This window comes from Muntiacus reevesi, chromosome 3 (genome assembly GCF_963930625.1).
Source record: "Muntiacus reevesi chromosome 3, mMunRee1.1, whole genome shotgun sequence".
NCBI classification, from domain to species: Eukaryota; Metazoa; Chordata; class Mammalia; order Artiodactyla; family Cervidae; genus Muntiacus; species Muntiacus reevesi.
Window position 1 is genome coordinate 54,588,765 of NC_089251.1, and position 14,691 is coordinate 54,603,455.

The 14,691-nt window shown below is 51.8% G+C and overlaps 2 protein-coding genes across 3 annotated transcripts; both read left to right on the top strand.

The window, feature by feature from the left end:
- Window positions 1-433: 433 nt before the first annotated feature.
- VAMP5 (vesicle associated membrane protein 5) lies at window positions 434-8,862 on the top strand. Its single transcript, XM_065929105.1, has 3 exons — window positions 434-567; window positions 7,811-7,948; window positions 8,416-8,862. Exons 1-3 carry the CDS (start codon window positions 565-567, stop codon window positions 8,623-8,625), a joined length of 351 nt encoding a protein of 116 aa, XP_065785177.1. The 5' UTR covers window positions 434-564; the 3' UTR covers window positions 8,626-8,862.
- Window positions 8,863-12,002: 3,140 nt separating this feature from the next.
- On the top strand, window positions 12,003-13,885 carry RNF181 (ring finger protein 181). Of its 2 annotated transcripts, none has more exons than XM_065929118.1 (5): window positions 12,003-12,202; window positions 12,775-12,905; window positions 13,092-13,201; window positions 13,395-13,469; window positions 13,703-13,885. In XM_065929118.1, the coding sequence occupies exons 1-5, from the start codon at window positions 12,117-12,119 to the stop codon at window positions 13,868-13,870; spliced, it is 570 nt and encodes a 189-aa protein (XP_065785190.1). In that variant the 5' UTR covers window positions 12,003-12,116; the 3' UTR covers window positions 13,871-13,885. The 2 variants fall into 2 exon arrangements, with proteins under 2 accessions (XP_065785190.1, XP_065785191.1); XM_065929119.1 differs by having other exon boundaries at window positions 12,049-12,202; window positions 13,747-13,885.
- The last annotated feature ends 806 nt before the right edge of the window (window positions 13,886-14,691 follow it).

Here is a 14,691-nt window from a genome sequence, read left to right on the forward strand (position 1 = left end):
TAAACTTTATTCAGTTTCAGAAGGAAGGGTGGGGGTCGGTTTTTGGTTATGGGTGGGTTGCACTCACCAAGGTGGCAGAGACACTGGCCGGACTCTTCACTGCATCTCCAGTACCCTAGCACAGCGGGGCACAATGGTGCTACTTCGAGCGCCTGTTGAATGAACAAATGATGCCTGTCCAGGTGAACTCTACCTGATTTGGATGCAGTTCCAGAGAGGACCCGTTGAGCCTGCGTTCCCGAGCCCACTCCACTGTGACCATTTCATACACAGGACTCGTGAGGTGTAGTTCTGGTACGAGGCTGATTAGGTGGAGCCCCCACTTCACGAGGCCGGGGAACCCTCCCGAGCCGGGCGCTGCCGGCCCCAAGAGAGGCGCTGTGCCCGGATCCCGGGAGCCATCGCCAGCCGCTTTCGGTTTGACCCGGTCTCTGTCGCCTCTCAGAGGAGGCGCGCCCCCCGCCCCCGCCAGGCAGGCCCCGCCCCGCCCTCCGCTTCCTCCGGGGCCCCTGGTACTGCGGCCACTTGGGCAGAAGAGCTGGAGCGAGCGAGGCGGCTGCAGCGATGGTGAGGGCTCGGAGCGGGGCAGGGGGCAGAGGGCGAGCGTCGGGGTGCGGGGCGGCAGTCCGAAGTCCAAGGGCGGGGTCTCCCTTCGCGACCCGCGCCCGTTCCCCGGCGAGGTGACGAAGGACGGCCGGGAGCCTGGACCCGTCCGGACCCTTCGCTACCCGCGCGCATCCCGGGAGGGAAAGTACTGCGCCTGCCGATCCTGGCTGCCCCGCGCCCAGTGAGTGAGCGGGACTTGCCGGAGCCGAGCAGTTAAACGCACCGGCTTTCGGAGTGAGACTCCGTGCTGAGGTCCTGGTGGCGGCCACTTACCCTCTCTGTGACCCCGGGCAAGTCACTTAGCCTCCCTGAGCCTCTTTTTCCGCATGGTGAAGTGGGGTCAGCAGTACCTGCCTGGCTGGGTCCTTAGGAGGTTGAAGGAGATACAGTGGCAAAGATCTGTCTGGCGCTCAGAACCTGCTCCTGAGAAGTGGTGGGTAATATGATGACCTCTGCAGCCCTTCCTGAGGCCGTGAGGAGCCAAGTCTGGCCCAGGAGTTGGAAACCTGAGCAGATGGGGTGGTAGAGGCCAGGCCAGCCCTGTAGCAGGGTGTTGGAGGGCAAACTCCTTCTCCTGGGGAAAGTGAAAGGAAGATGTTTACAATAAAATTTCCACTGAAGTTATCGGTGGGGCATAGCTTGACTCCCTTCTAAGCCTTACCTAAGGGACACATTCTTGAGTTGAGTCATGCCCTACTCTGTGCTGTAGACTCCGGCCTCTGTCCCTGCTTGTCATTTCCAAGGCAAAGGTGTCAGAAGCTGGTGGTGTCAGTTGCTTCTCCCCTTGCCTGGAACTCATGGGAAGTTGTGTCCAGCAGGAAGCAGGCTTAGTGCTTTAAAATTCTGCCATGCAGGGACTTCCCTGGTGGTCTAGCTAGCAGTTACGACTCTGATCTCCTAATGCAGGGGGCATAGATTCGATCCCTGGTCAAGGAACTAAGATCCTGCATGGTGTGGCCAAAAAAAAAAAAAAGATCCTGCCATGGAGAAGAAGCAGAGGTGTGATGGATGTGGTCTGGCTGGGGGTTGAGGTGCCGAGATGGCCTCATCTCCAGGGAACTGGAGGCAGGAAGAGGAAGCCAGGCAGGAAGGTAGCAATGAGTTCTAAGGCTGGGCCCGGAAACCTAGGGAGGCCTGGAGAATGGGACAGAGCCCGGAGCCCATTTCCCAGCATGCAGAGCAAGGAATCAGGCAGGGTTAAGATGGGCTTGCAGCTGGCCCTTAGCACTTAGTGAGAAGAGGAAACTCTTGAAATGAAGGCTGAGGATGGGATCAGTTATTGGGGGGTACTGGAAAACTCTGGGACTCTCACAGGTTCATCTCAGGCAAATAGTGTGAATCTGAGCCTGAGACTTGATCTCTTTCCCAACCATCTCCTGGCCCCTTCCCTTCTGCATTTTCTCTAGCCCCTGCCCCTTTGTCCACCCCTTTCTTCTTCCCATCTGGTCCTTCCCTACCTGTTCCTTCTTCCTGTCCCTTCTTTTCTCCTCTTTTTTTTTTTTTTTAATTGTTTATTTATTTATTTTTCGCTGCTCTGGGTCTTTGTTGCTGTGCTCAGGCTTTTCTCTAATTGGGGAGAGCAGGGGCTACTCTCTAGTTGTGGTGCACAGGCTTCTCATTGTGGTGGCTTCTCTTGTTGCGGAGATGTGCTCTAGGGTGTGTGGGCTTCAGTAGTTGTGGTGCATGGGCTTGGTTGCTCTGAGGCATGAGGAATCCTCCCAGAGCAGGGACTGTATCCATGTCTCAACCACTGGACCACAAGGGAAGTCGTTTTCTTTTCTTTGCTGATTCATTCAGTTAACAAGTGTTTCTTGGGCATTTCCCTTGCTAGTCATGGTGACGGGTACAGGGAATAGAGTAGAAACAAAATAGTGATGGGAAAGGTAGAAACTGAGTGGGGACTGACTTGATTCTTTCATCTTGTAGATGGTCCTCCCTTATGCACTGTGCAAACAATTTGGGTTTTTGAGCCACAGGCCTTCCTCATTTGCACACAAGTTGAGGAGGCAGCATCAGAAGGTCTGATGGGTGTTTAGCCGGTCAGCTAAAGCATTTGACTTCCCTTTACCGCCATCCAGTTTAACACAAGGGTTAAGAATGTGATCCTTGGAGTCTAAGTCGGTTCAACTCCTAGATCTTCTATTCACTGACTCTGTGACCTTGGATGTGTGATTTAACCCCTCTGAACCTCGGTTTCTTATAAAACTGGGATAAGGGTACTTTTCTCAGTGTATTGTTGTGAGGCTTTAATGAGATAAAGTGAGCAGTCAGCTGGCAGCTCAGTGCTTAGCTCAGAGTATGTGCCCATTGATTGGGAGCTGTTATTACTGTCAAGATGTAAAACCTTCTCAACAGCCTGCAATGCCTGATGGAAATGCACTAGATGTAGGTTATCAAAGGCCCATGTCAAATTCTATATATAGGTTAGAAACAATTATGTGCACAAGTTGGCCATAGGGAAGAGCTTGCTTGGCTGTGTATTTTGTAAAAATATTTGAATTTTATTTTTTAAAAAAATTTAGATTCATTTATTTATTATTTTATCTTGTTATTTATTAAAAAAATTTTTTTGGAGCATAGTGGGTCTTTGTTGCTTCACGCAGGCTACTCTCTAGTTGCAGCATGCGGGCTTCTCATTGCGGTGGCTTCTCTAGGTGTGTGGGCTTCAGTAGTTGCGCCTAAGAGGATTTATTAACCACAAGTATTGTGTGGTTCCTGGGATCTGACAGCTAAAAAAAAAAAACTAGGGAAAATTGAGCTATAGCAATTTATGAAGTGTTAGTTCCTCAGCTGTGTCTGACTCCTTGAGACCCTATGGACTATATCCCACCAGGCTCCTCTGTCATGGAATTCTTTAGGTAAGAATACTGAAGTGGGTTGCCATTCTCCAGGGGATCTTATAGCAATAATAATGGCTGTTATTTATTGAGCATTCAGGAATTGTGCTAGGCATTTTATTTCTAATACGTCACATGCCTTAGCTAATGTGGGAGATGTTATTGTTACCACTTTATAGATGAGGAAGTGGAGGGTCAGAAAGGTCATGTCCCCAGTCTTTAGTCACTCAGCTGTTGAGCAGCAGAGGCAGGATTTGAAGGTGCTGGTGGCTGTAATGCTGGGTGCAGCTCTTAAGCTCTGAGCTCAGGTGTGAACTGACCCAGGAAGGAGTTGATACCCCACGTCACTGCCTGGGTGGGTCTCTCTAAGGATGACAACCGTGACAGCTGGCCTAGGGTTTCATAGGCACTAACCAGGAAAAAGGGCAGACAGGAATGTTTGAATGGGAGGTTTTTTGAAAGCTTTGTTTTTCCGAGGAACTAGCTGTTTCTGGTCGGAAAAACCTGAGGGGAGATTTGAGAAATGAAGAAGGCATGTTCTGCACACAGGAAAACGGCCTGTTGATTTCCTGTGTAACTACCACCCTCTGTCCGCCAGCAACACTGCCCCCCACCCCTGCCCCCACTCTCGGAAGTGCCTCTCACCCTTCCTTCCTCTCTCACTCACCCTTCCTCTCTTGCCTTCCACCCTCCCCCAGCCTGCAGACATCTCCACATACCCTTGCTGATGGCACTTCTACATACCTTCTAGTGGCTTCTGGCCTGAGTTATCTCACTTTCGTCCGTGCCAGTCTACCACCAACACAGAAGTTCTCCTCCAGGCTCAGAAACCTATGCTAGTTCTTGATTCATCCATCTCTCCCTCTGCGAGAGCATCCTTATTTTTTTTGGCCATCTCACACTGCATATGAAATCCTAGTTCCCAGACCAGGGATCAAACCTGTGTCCCCTGCAGTAGAAGCACCAAATCTTAACCACTAAACCACCAGAAAAGTCCTACTTCTTCTTGACTTTTTGGGGCTTTCTCAGGCCCCACCCTGCCCCTCCACCCTTAACTCTGTCTGGAGTATGTTTCTGTCTGCCTGTGGCAGGAGCATCCAAGCTCCACCTTACCCGGTCCATCTCGGTTCTCAGGAATCACTTGTCTGTCGGCAACTCCAACACTCCCTATTTGTATCTCATGGTGTGAAGTTATCACTGTCCTCTAATTGTATCATATACATCTCTTTCCCCCAGCCTATAGCCATCTTTTCAAGAACAACCCCAACTCATTCAGAAAATATTTTCCACACATCCACTGTGTGCCAAGCATTACGCTGAGTTCTGTGTGGCAGGAATCCTGCCCTCTGGTCTCTCATCTCCTTTTAAATCCCGCAGTTCTTTATTTTAATCACTGCCAGCAGAGACTCGTGCATATAGTGTCCTTTTTCCTCTGCTTGAGAAAGGCCAAGGAGGTCCAGAGACTTGAACCTCGGGCCTGTGTGTTCCCTGGAGTGAATGTGTTCTTTTAGGCCTGGGCCCATCTAGGCTCCAGATAGGCCTGGCTTTGCCATTGGGGGATGGAGGCTGCAGCTTGCAGTGGGAGGCACAGCCAGCTCTCCAGAAGAATGTGACCCAACATCACCCCATGCTGGAGAATAAGATAACAACAGCTGTAGCATTTAGAGTAGGAAAAAAAAATGACGTGCAGCATTCCACAGTCTCTAGCAGTGGTTCTCATTTAAAAAAAAAAAAAAGTTTTTGTTTATTCATTTATTTTTCTTTGGGCCGCACCGGGTCTTCATTGCTGTGTGTGGGCTTTCTCTAGTTGCCAAGAGTGGGGGCTACTCTTGAGTTGTGGTGCGCGGGCTTCTCATTGCAGTGGCTTGTCTTGTTGCAGAGCACAGACTTTAGGGCACGTGGGCTTCAGGACTTACGGCTCAGGGGCTCTAGAGCTCAGGCTCAGTAGTTGCCCCAGGGCATGTGGGATCTTCTCTGACCAGGGATTGAACTCATGTCTGCTGCATTGGCAGTCAGATCCTTTACCAGTGAACCACAAGGTTCTCATTTTTTAATCCTTCCCAGGTTTTTGCCTTGGACTATTTGAATGTAGGAATGCCTTGGACTATTTGAATATGAGAGATTCCAAGTAACGGAGTGTAAGTCGCTCAATTGTATCTGACTCTTTGCAACCCCATGGACTATACAGTTCATGGAGTTCTTCAGGCCAGAATACTGGAGTGGTTAACCGTTCCCTTCTCCAGGGGATCTTCCCAACCCAGGGATCGAACCCAGGTCTTCTGCACTGCAGGCGGATTCTTTACCAGCTGAGCCACAAGGGAAGCCCAAGTAACGGAGACTTGCTGATTATTCATATCGTCGTAATAATAGTGGTGATGGTGGTTGACTCAGGAAGAGATAGAGATGAGTACAACTTCCCAGCTTGCTTCATGATATTTCCTCGTTCCCCAACTATGGCTTTCCCCAGTCCAAATGCACCCTTCTATTGTGGTTTGCTGGCCCCCCTTTCGAAACAGGTTGCTTTTCTAGCTCATGAGTAAATATTGACCTACTTGGGTTTCAGATGCCTGCCCCCTCGAAACTCCTGCTGGGCTAGAGAAATACACTGGGGTAACAAACTTGAGCATCTGAGTTACATTTGGATAAGTTATAATGCAATTGGCCCACTCACTGACTCCCTGCGATGGTCAGCATTGTGCACTGGCCTCCTGGGTCCCCAGGCTGGTGGCAGACAAAGGCAGGACACTAGCCCCTGCCCTCCCTCTGGGAGCTTGTGGTCCAGTTGGGGAGAGAGAACTCATATACTGGGAATGCTTGGAGGTTATGTGCAAGGCAGCTGCGAAGATCCTGAATGGGGATTCTTGCCTGAGAAGGAGGTGGCCCTCTGTGACCACCAGATCCCTTTCCTTTTTCTGGTTTTAAGTGGAATTCAGTCAAATGCTGAAATGTCTGCTGCAGACAATGGGCAATATAGTCTGGCAGGAAAGTGAGCTTTGCCCATGTTCTGTGGGGAGGAGATGAGAACAGGGTTGGGCTCTGGGGGACTGGGCTGGGAGAGGAGGGAGTTGCTGTGGTTTGTTAATCTGCTGGGATTCATCTCCTCCTGGCAGCATGTCTCTGGACTCCAGTCTCCTGCCATGGGTCTCTCCCCGGTGCATGTATCCGAAGCCCAGTTTCTTCCTTGCTTGTGACCCATGCTTTCTTCCTCTTCCTGACCTCTCCCCTAGCTTGGACCCTGCATCTCCCTTCCCAGTCCTCTGAAATGAGCCAGGTTCTTTTGTCAGATAAGGCTGCTGCCCAGGCTGAGAAATCAAAGAACTGAATCCTAGAGAAGACCTCGGCTCTAGCTGAAAAGCTGAAGGCCAGAGGCCAGGAAGGCCAAGGCTCCCAGGCAGACAGGGAGTCAACTCTGAGCATTGAGGTGACAGTAGGGTCAGGCCAGGAGGCAGAACTGGCCTGACAAGTCAGAGGCTGGGGAAGGGAGGAAGGGAGATCTAATCTGAGTGTGTGTCTGTAGGGTTGGGCAGAGGCTATATAAGATGTGGTGGTCCAAAATGACCTCTCTAGCTCTGTGGGCTGGATCTCCTTCTTGTCTGGCTGTGGCCAAGTAGCCCAGTTGCTTGTTCTTCAGCGCCTCTTTAGGCCAGTGGGAAACCACAAGGCAGGTGCACCCTGAGTTGAGGCCATCCTAGAACAGGTGGGGCTTCCCTGGTGGCTCAGACAGTAAAGAATCTGCCTGCAGTACAGGAGACTCAGGTTCGATCCCTGGGTGGGCAAGATCCCCCGGAGAAGGGAATGGCAACCCATTCCAGTATTCTTGTCTGGAGAATTCCATGGACAGAGGAGCCTGGCGGCCTGTAGTCCATGGGGTCACAAAGAGTCAGACATGACTGAGTGACTTTCCCTTCACTTCGAACATGTGAGCCGAGTGTCTGCTTCAGGGGAGAGTGGGCAGGTCCTAGGAAGGTCTCATCCTGGGGCACCTTAGATGAAGGTGAGATGCTGGAAGTCAAGGCTGACCTGGGACCTGCCTTGATGGGCATGGGAGGGGGGAGCCAAAGACGAGCCATACGCCCCGAGAGATCAGCCATTCATTCAGCCCATATCAGACCCTTATGTGAATAATGCCATTATAATGCTGTTCCCCTTACTCATACACTGCACACACACACACACACACACACACACACACACACACACACACACACACACACACACACACACACACACACACACACACACACACACACACACACACACACACACACACACACACACACCGGGGACAAGGAGGCCTCTGGGTCTCATGGCCAGATGAGGGCCATGTGGGGGCATCACGTAGCCCTGACCTTGGGCTTGGTGCCCAGGCAGGGAAAGAGTTGGAGCGATGCCAGCAGCAGGCGGATGAGGTGACAGAAATCATGCGCAACAACTTCGACAAGGTCCTGGAGCGTGACGGGAAGCTGGTGGAGCTGCAGCAGCGTTCAGACCAACTCCTGGACATGGTGTGAGGCCTGGGGAAGCAGGGAGGGTGAGGGCGAGGGACCCTCAGAGGGAGCACTCAGATGGTGCCCAGGGCTCTCCTGGCCATGGGTGGGGCCTGACGCTTACCCAAAGGCCAGTGTGGGTTTCTTGAGGGCCCCGAGCCCAGCTGGCAATGGGGGGGGAAGCCTCGTGAAGGATGAAGGCCTTGGTTTGAAGCTGTGGATCGTCCTAAAAGGTTGAAGACTGGTGTTGTTAACTGGGAGTGAACCTGCAGGGCTGTGAATCGAGGGCTACACCAGTGTCTAGACCAGGAGGAGTCAGGCTGGGAGGGCCCCAAGACAGGCTTTGTGGAGAACGGGAGCTGACAGGTTGGGGAGGCTGAGCAAGGAGACAGGTAGACCCCTTGTGGGGATGGGGTTGGTAGGAGCTGGTCTGGGGCTCTGGGGAAACCCCTAACTCCCACCCTGTGTCTGGGGGGTGTCTGCAGAGCTCAGCCTTCAGCAAGACAACCAAGAATCTGGCCCAGAAGAAGCGCTGGGAGAATGCCCGGTGCCGGATCTACGTGGGGCTGGCAGTGGGCAGTGCCCTGCTCATCCTCCTGATTGTGTTGCTGGCCATCCTTCTCCCACAGAACAGCAAGGGCAGCAGCGCCCCACAGGTCCAGGATGCAGGCCCTGCCTTGGGGCCTGGGGAATGACCCAGCAGGGCCTGGAAAAGAGGCCAAAGAGCCACCCTGGCCGGTTCTGGTCTTCAGAGAACCCTGGAGTTTGCGCCCCTCTGAACCACCCCAGTGAGCGTGGAGGGCAGCCTCAATGTGTGCACCTTGGGTACTTCCTGCCATACCACAGACTGGCCCTTGAGGGCAACCTGCTGCACTGGCCATGCCAAGCCAGCCCCACCTGGAACTTAGTAAAAACCACTGTTTGGGTAAAAACTGGTGTATGTGTGTGTGTTTGAGGGCTTCCCAGGTGGTGCGGTAAAGAGCCCGCCTGCCAATGCAGGAGACAAAAGAGATGCGGGTTTGATCCCAGGGTTGGGAAGAGTCCCTGGAGGAGGGCACAGCAACCCACGCCAGTATTCTTGCCTGGAGAATCTCATGGACAGAGGAGCCTGGCGGGCTACAGTCCATGGGGTCACAGAGTCGGACATGACTGAAGCGACTTAATGTGTGTGTTTGAAGATCCACAGATTGGTTCATCCTGCTCTGCCTCCACCCCCGTGGCTGCTTAGAAAAGAGAAAGTCCCAAAGGACTCCAGCCCTGGGAGGTGGCATCTTCTTCTCTCCTCCCCATGGTCCAGTCTTACAGACAGATCCCTCTGGGTGCAGGTATAAAGACACAACAGCCCCCAAACCAGAACCTTCAACTGGTGCCCTCTGTCTCCCTGAGGATGAAATCTGTTATTCTTCTGAGTTTGGGGTTGTTCAGAAGACCCAGAGGGTGACAAAGAGGAAGGCACTCCTGTGATCTTTATCTCACAAGGCTCTCACCTTCAGAGAGGCTCTTCCTCCTTGAGTACCTCCTCTCTAGTTTCTGCCCCCAAGTTCTTCCTCAGATTCTACACCAGATTACAGATGCAGCATGCATATATTTTCAGTTGTGCAGTTGTGTCTGACTCTTTGCTACCTCATAGACTCTAGCCAGGCTTTTTGGTCCATGGGATTTTTCCCTGAAAGAATATTGGAGTGGGTTGCCATTTCCTACACCAGGGGATCTTTTCCCAACCCAGGGATTGAACCAAAGTCCCCTGCATCTCCTACATTGGCAGGTGGATTCTTTACCACTCGGAAGCCCATACAGATGTAGCAGGTGGCAGGAAAAGGGAAGGGCTTTTTCCTCTGTGATGCTGTAAGGTGCAGAGTCACAAAGGATGGCCTGGAGTTTGCCCTACGGGAAAGAATTCAGGCTTTTCAAAGCTCTAGGACTGCACAGGGCCAGGGAGGCAGTGCCTTCAGGACACCAGGAAAGAGCATTGGGTAAAGGCCAAGTAAGAAGGAAAGGTCCTACGAAAACCTGGGAAGCAGGGCAGCATCTCAAACTCAAGTGTAGGTAGGAAGAGGAATTCAGGGTCAAGTGTGTAACAGAAGCAGTTCCTTGTTAGGGGGAGTGAGGGCTACTGACAAAGAAACAAGAACAAACCCTCCAGTTGTGTGGAGCTGTACCCTCACAGGGCACGTTACTTCCGCTAGGCTCACCACCATCAGCCTTTCCTGGGAAAGATGGAGGGAAGCACCGAGTACTGCACTTAGGACTGCAACACTGCTTAGAGGTCCTGTGGAATTGGACTTGGGGTTTTACATATGTAAAAGCAATAATGATACTTCTTATTGTTCAGTCAGTAAGTAGTATCCAACTCTTTGCGACCCCATGGACTACAGCATGCCAGGCCCCGCAGTCCTCCACTATCTCCCAGTGTTTGCCCAAATACATGTTCACTGAGTCGGTGATGCTGTGTAACCATCTCGTCCTCTGCCACCCTATTCTCCTCCTCCTGCCTTCAATCTTTCCCAGCATCAGTCTTTTCCAATGAGTCAGCTCTTTGAATCAGGAGGCCAAAGTATTGGTGCTTCAGTAACAGTCCTTCCAATGAATATTCAGTGTTGATTTCCTTTAGAACTGGCCAGTTTGAGGTTTGATCTCCTTGCAGTCCAAGGGACTCTCAAGAGTCTTCTCCAGCACCACAATTCAAAGGCATCAGTTCTTTGGCACTCAACCTTCTTTATGGTCCAGCTCTCATAGCCATACATGACTACTGGGAAAACCATAGCTTTGACTATAATGATACTAGCTCCTGGATAATTGTGAGGAGTATTTATATTTATACCCTGTGTACAATATAAATGTAATAGTTCTAGTTGCCAAATAAATGATAGCAGCCAAATCATTTAGTACACACACACACACACACACACACACAGAGCCAAATCATTTAGTACACAGGCGAATGCTAGCTAGCAGTCATATCATTTAGCGCACACACACACACACACACACACACACACACACACACACACACCCCTCCCCCTCAATTGAGACTAAACATCAGATGTGGAGTTTTGTTGTTTTTCCCCCTAAAGCTGCAACCTCTCCTTTCCACAGGCGAATGCTAGCTAGCCGAATCATTTAGTACACACACACACACAGAGCCAAATCATTTAGTACACAGGCGAATGCTAGCTAGCAGTCATATCATTTAGCGCACACACACACACACACACACACACACCCCTCCCCCTCAATTGAGACTAAACATCAGATGTGGCGTTTTGTTGTTGTTTTTTTCCACACACACACACACACACACACACACCCCTCCCCCTCAATTGAGACTAAACATCAGATGTGGAGTTTTGTTGTTGTTTTTTCCCCTAAAGCTGCAACCTCTCCTTTCCTCCTCCAAGAGGCTCATGGGTGCCAGGGATGCAAACTACTTATTAAATTCAAGCCACTAATTTTACAGAAGCTGAGCAATGGGCTAAAAGATCAAACAGATAGATAGTTCCCTGAGCTGGTAAGGCCTCTCTACTCGGGCGGGTAAGTTTACCCCACCTTTTATTATTGTGCCTAACAGCAGAACTGAACAGGAAAGTTTTGTTTGTTTTGCGGGAGTCAAAGTGGCGTCAAGCGTCTAGTCCTGAGCCGACCAGAGCGCAGCGGGTGCTGAAGTGCCCGGCGAGGATGCGGCAGAGCCGCGGGAAGCCCCTACTCCAGGTTTCTCTAGGCTCGCAGAACCCTGACACCTGAGTCAGCGCCTCCCTCTCTCTGAGAGGCCTGTAAGATCTGACCTGCCGAGACCCTCTGAGCCGCAGAGCAGATAGAGGACCCCTATAGCCCAAACATTTGGCTTCTGAAGATTATGCGATCCGCTCGCGTCTCCCAGAAACCTACCCTACACAGGGGCTCCAAGAGGACCGTTTTCTTTCTTTCTTTCTTTCTTTTTTTTTGAGGACCGTTTCCTGACCCACCTCGGTCCCTGCCATTGGCTTTAGCCCTTGGTCACCTGACTTATTCGAGCCAATGAGAGGTGACAAAATGAATACTTCCTCTTCCTATGTGGTGAAAGAGCCACTGTGCCCGCCTTTCGGGGGCTCTGATTGGCCGCCCTCCCTCAACGCGCTAGCTTATTGGCCAGCGCCACAAGACTGAGGTCCGGCCGGGTCTGAGGACTGTGTCAGACAGACCGGCTGCCATGGCGTCCTATTTCGATGAACACGACTGCGAGCCGTTGGATCGCGAACGGGATCCCCGAACAAACATGCTGCTGGAGCTTGCAAGGTGGGTGTGCGGGGCTGGAAGGTAGGGCCCACACAGCAGGTGTCTGGGCTGAGGCTGGCTGGAGAACACGGATTATCTGGGGCAGCAGTTTCTGGGTAAAACGGATAAATAATATGCAGAGTTAATTCCGCAGTGAGACTCAGGAGGAAGTCGATAATTTGGGTCGTCCGTGGACGGATCAGGGCAAGGGAATTCTGGAAAAAGCGATCTGGAGTGTGGAAGAGGGGGTGTCCGGACTGGAGTAGGTATATCCGTTAGGCACTTCAAGCACGGAAGCCACACTGCCACTTGGAATCTGGCTTTATCGGGTCATTCCTGAGTGGCCCGAGTAATTTCTCTAAGTTGTCTCTTGTGTAAAACTGGAATAAATAGCCTGCATGCTTGGGGTGTCTGATGGCCTGGGGTTGTCTGATAGCTGCTGTAAGCCATTTCACACGGAGCTTTTTGTCTAGTGAGCTCTACTGAGGGGTAGCTATTAGTATGACTAGTCGGGCAGAGTATTTGTCTGTTAATGTTTAGTGGATTGTGGAGGCAGAGATTCTTTGGTTCTGACCTTGCATCCTTCTTCCCAGGTCCCTTTTCAATAGGATGGACTTTGAAGACTTGGGGTTGGTAGTAGATTGGGACCACCACCTGCCTCCACCCGCTGCCAAGACTGCAGTTGAGAACCTTCCCAGGACAGTCATCAGGGGCTCTCAGGCTGGTGAGAACACTAAGTCTTTCCATTAATTCTTTGGGACAGGTCTGCCAGACTGACCAACTCTGGAAGCCAGATTACAGTCTGGCCCTTCAGTTTTCCAGGTCAGGCTGGGGCAAGTGTGTCCTTCAGGAGTGGGAGCTGGGAGGTAGGGCCTGTGGCAGCTCTCCTGATTAGCACTCCCTCCTCAAGAGCTCAAGTGCCCCGTGTGTCTTTTGGAATTTGAGGAGGAGGAGACCGCCATTGAGATGCCTTGCCATCATCTCTTCCATTCCAACTGCATTCTGCCCTGGCTGAGCAAGGTACTGTTTCCTTTCTCCCAGCCCTCACCCTGCCTTGGGCCTAGTCCTCAAGCCTCTTTCTGTTGATGAACCTTTGGGGTGGGGTGTGGGATCAGAGATGGGAGAGGGGTAAGGGTAGGGAACTGGAGCTGGGGATGGTTGTTTTGCGCTTATGAAAACCAGACGGGCTGGTACACTGCACTGCTTTTCCCAGACCAATTCCTGCCCTCTGTGCCGCCATGAGCTGCCCACTGATGATGACACTTATGAGGAGCACAAGCGAGATAAGGTAGGGGGCTGGGCAAGTGGAGGGGGTGGTCACAGGGCTCCCTGAGTCCCTGTTCCTGATGCTCTCATTCCCCACCTTAGGAGGCCTGAGTATGCTCACAGTCCATAACTCTGGCCACCTTCCCAGTGACTGTGGTGAGGGGCAAGGGCCTTGGCAATGTTCCTGCCAAAATGCTAGGGGCCTGAAAACAGTGAGCCAGCCCCACGATGGCTGCCCTATCCCTTCACCCACAGGCCTTTGGGGATGGCCCCCAACCAGTGTGCACTCTTTGCTTCAGGCTCGCAAGCAGCAGCAGAAGCACCGCCTCGAGAACCTCCACGGAGCCATGTACACATGAGGTGGCTAGGGCTGGACACTGGTCCTCCGCAACATGTTCCTCTTGCATCTTGAATTCTCATTAAAGGTTTCTTCACTCATCCTGCTGCTGCATTGCTCTCAGGCATGGGCAGGGGCTATGTACCCTCCATTGGGTCTCTACTGAATGGGGTCCTGAACCGTAGAAGGTCCCAGGCTGGGTATCCTTCCCTGCCAAGCCTGCTGGGCTGAGGGTAATAGGGCCTAGGTCAAGAACCTGGCTACCAGACCAGCCACAGCCTGGGCCTACATGTCTGTGGTTGGAAAACATGTGTCAGGCAGGGCATCTAGTAGTGACTTAAAAATGGTAACCAAAAACTACCCCACATTTCTTCCTCCCAACTGCAATCTTTAGTCAGTGTTAAGAGTCCCCAGGGCTTTCTTTAGCTTCATTGCAGATTGCTTTTAACATTTTCAAGTTATTCTCTTTACCCTGTCCTTCGTCATATCCCTTAGTATGGAATCAGTCTTCAAGCCAGACAACTGAGCAGGGTGAAAAAAAGTGAAAGTGTTAGTTGCTCAGTGTATCTGACTCTGCGACACCATGGACTATAGCCCACCAGGCTCCTCTGTCCATGAATTCTCTAGGCAAGAATACTGGAGTGGGTTAGCCATTCCCTTCTCCAGGGGATCTTTCCAGCCTGGGGATCCAACTGGGGTCTCCTGCAATGCAGGCAGATTCTTTACCATCTGAGCCACCAGGGGAGCCCCTGAGCAGGGTAGGAAGTGTGAAATAATCAGATCAGCTCTTCAGACTGTTTAGAGGCCCAGAAAGGGCTTCAAGCCCTTCAGAGGTACTTGGATAGCACTTGGCATCCTTTGTTCTTGGCAGCTTTGCTCTCGATGGGCACTCAGGACCCTCCCTGTG

Coding starts and splice junctions, on each gene's coding strand:
- VAMP5 (XM_065929105.1), top strand. Junction 7,949..8,415: donor CAGACCAACTCCTGGACATG/GTGTGAGGCCTG, acceptor GGGTGTCTGCAG/AGCTCAGCCTTCAGCAAGAC.
- RNF181 (XM_065929118.1), top strand. CDS start 12,117: ATGGCGTCCTATTTCGATGAACACGACTGCGAGCCGTTGGATCGCGAA. Junction 12,203..12,774: donor ATGCTGCTGGAGCTTGCAAG/GTGGGTGTGCGG, acceptor CCTTCTTCCCAG/GTCCCTTTTCAATAGGATGG. Junction 13,470..13,702: donor AGGAGCACAAGCGAGATAAG/GTAGGGGGCTGG, acceptor CTTCACCCACAG/GCCTTTGGGGATGGCCCCCA.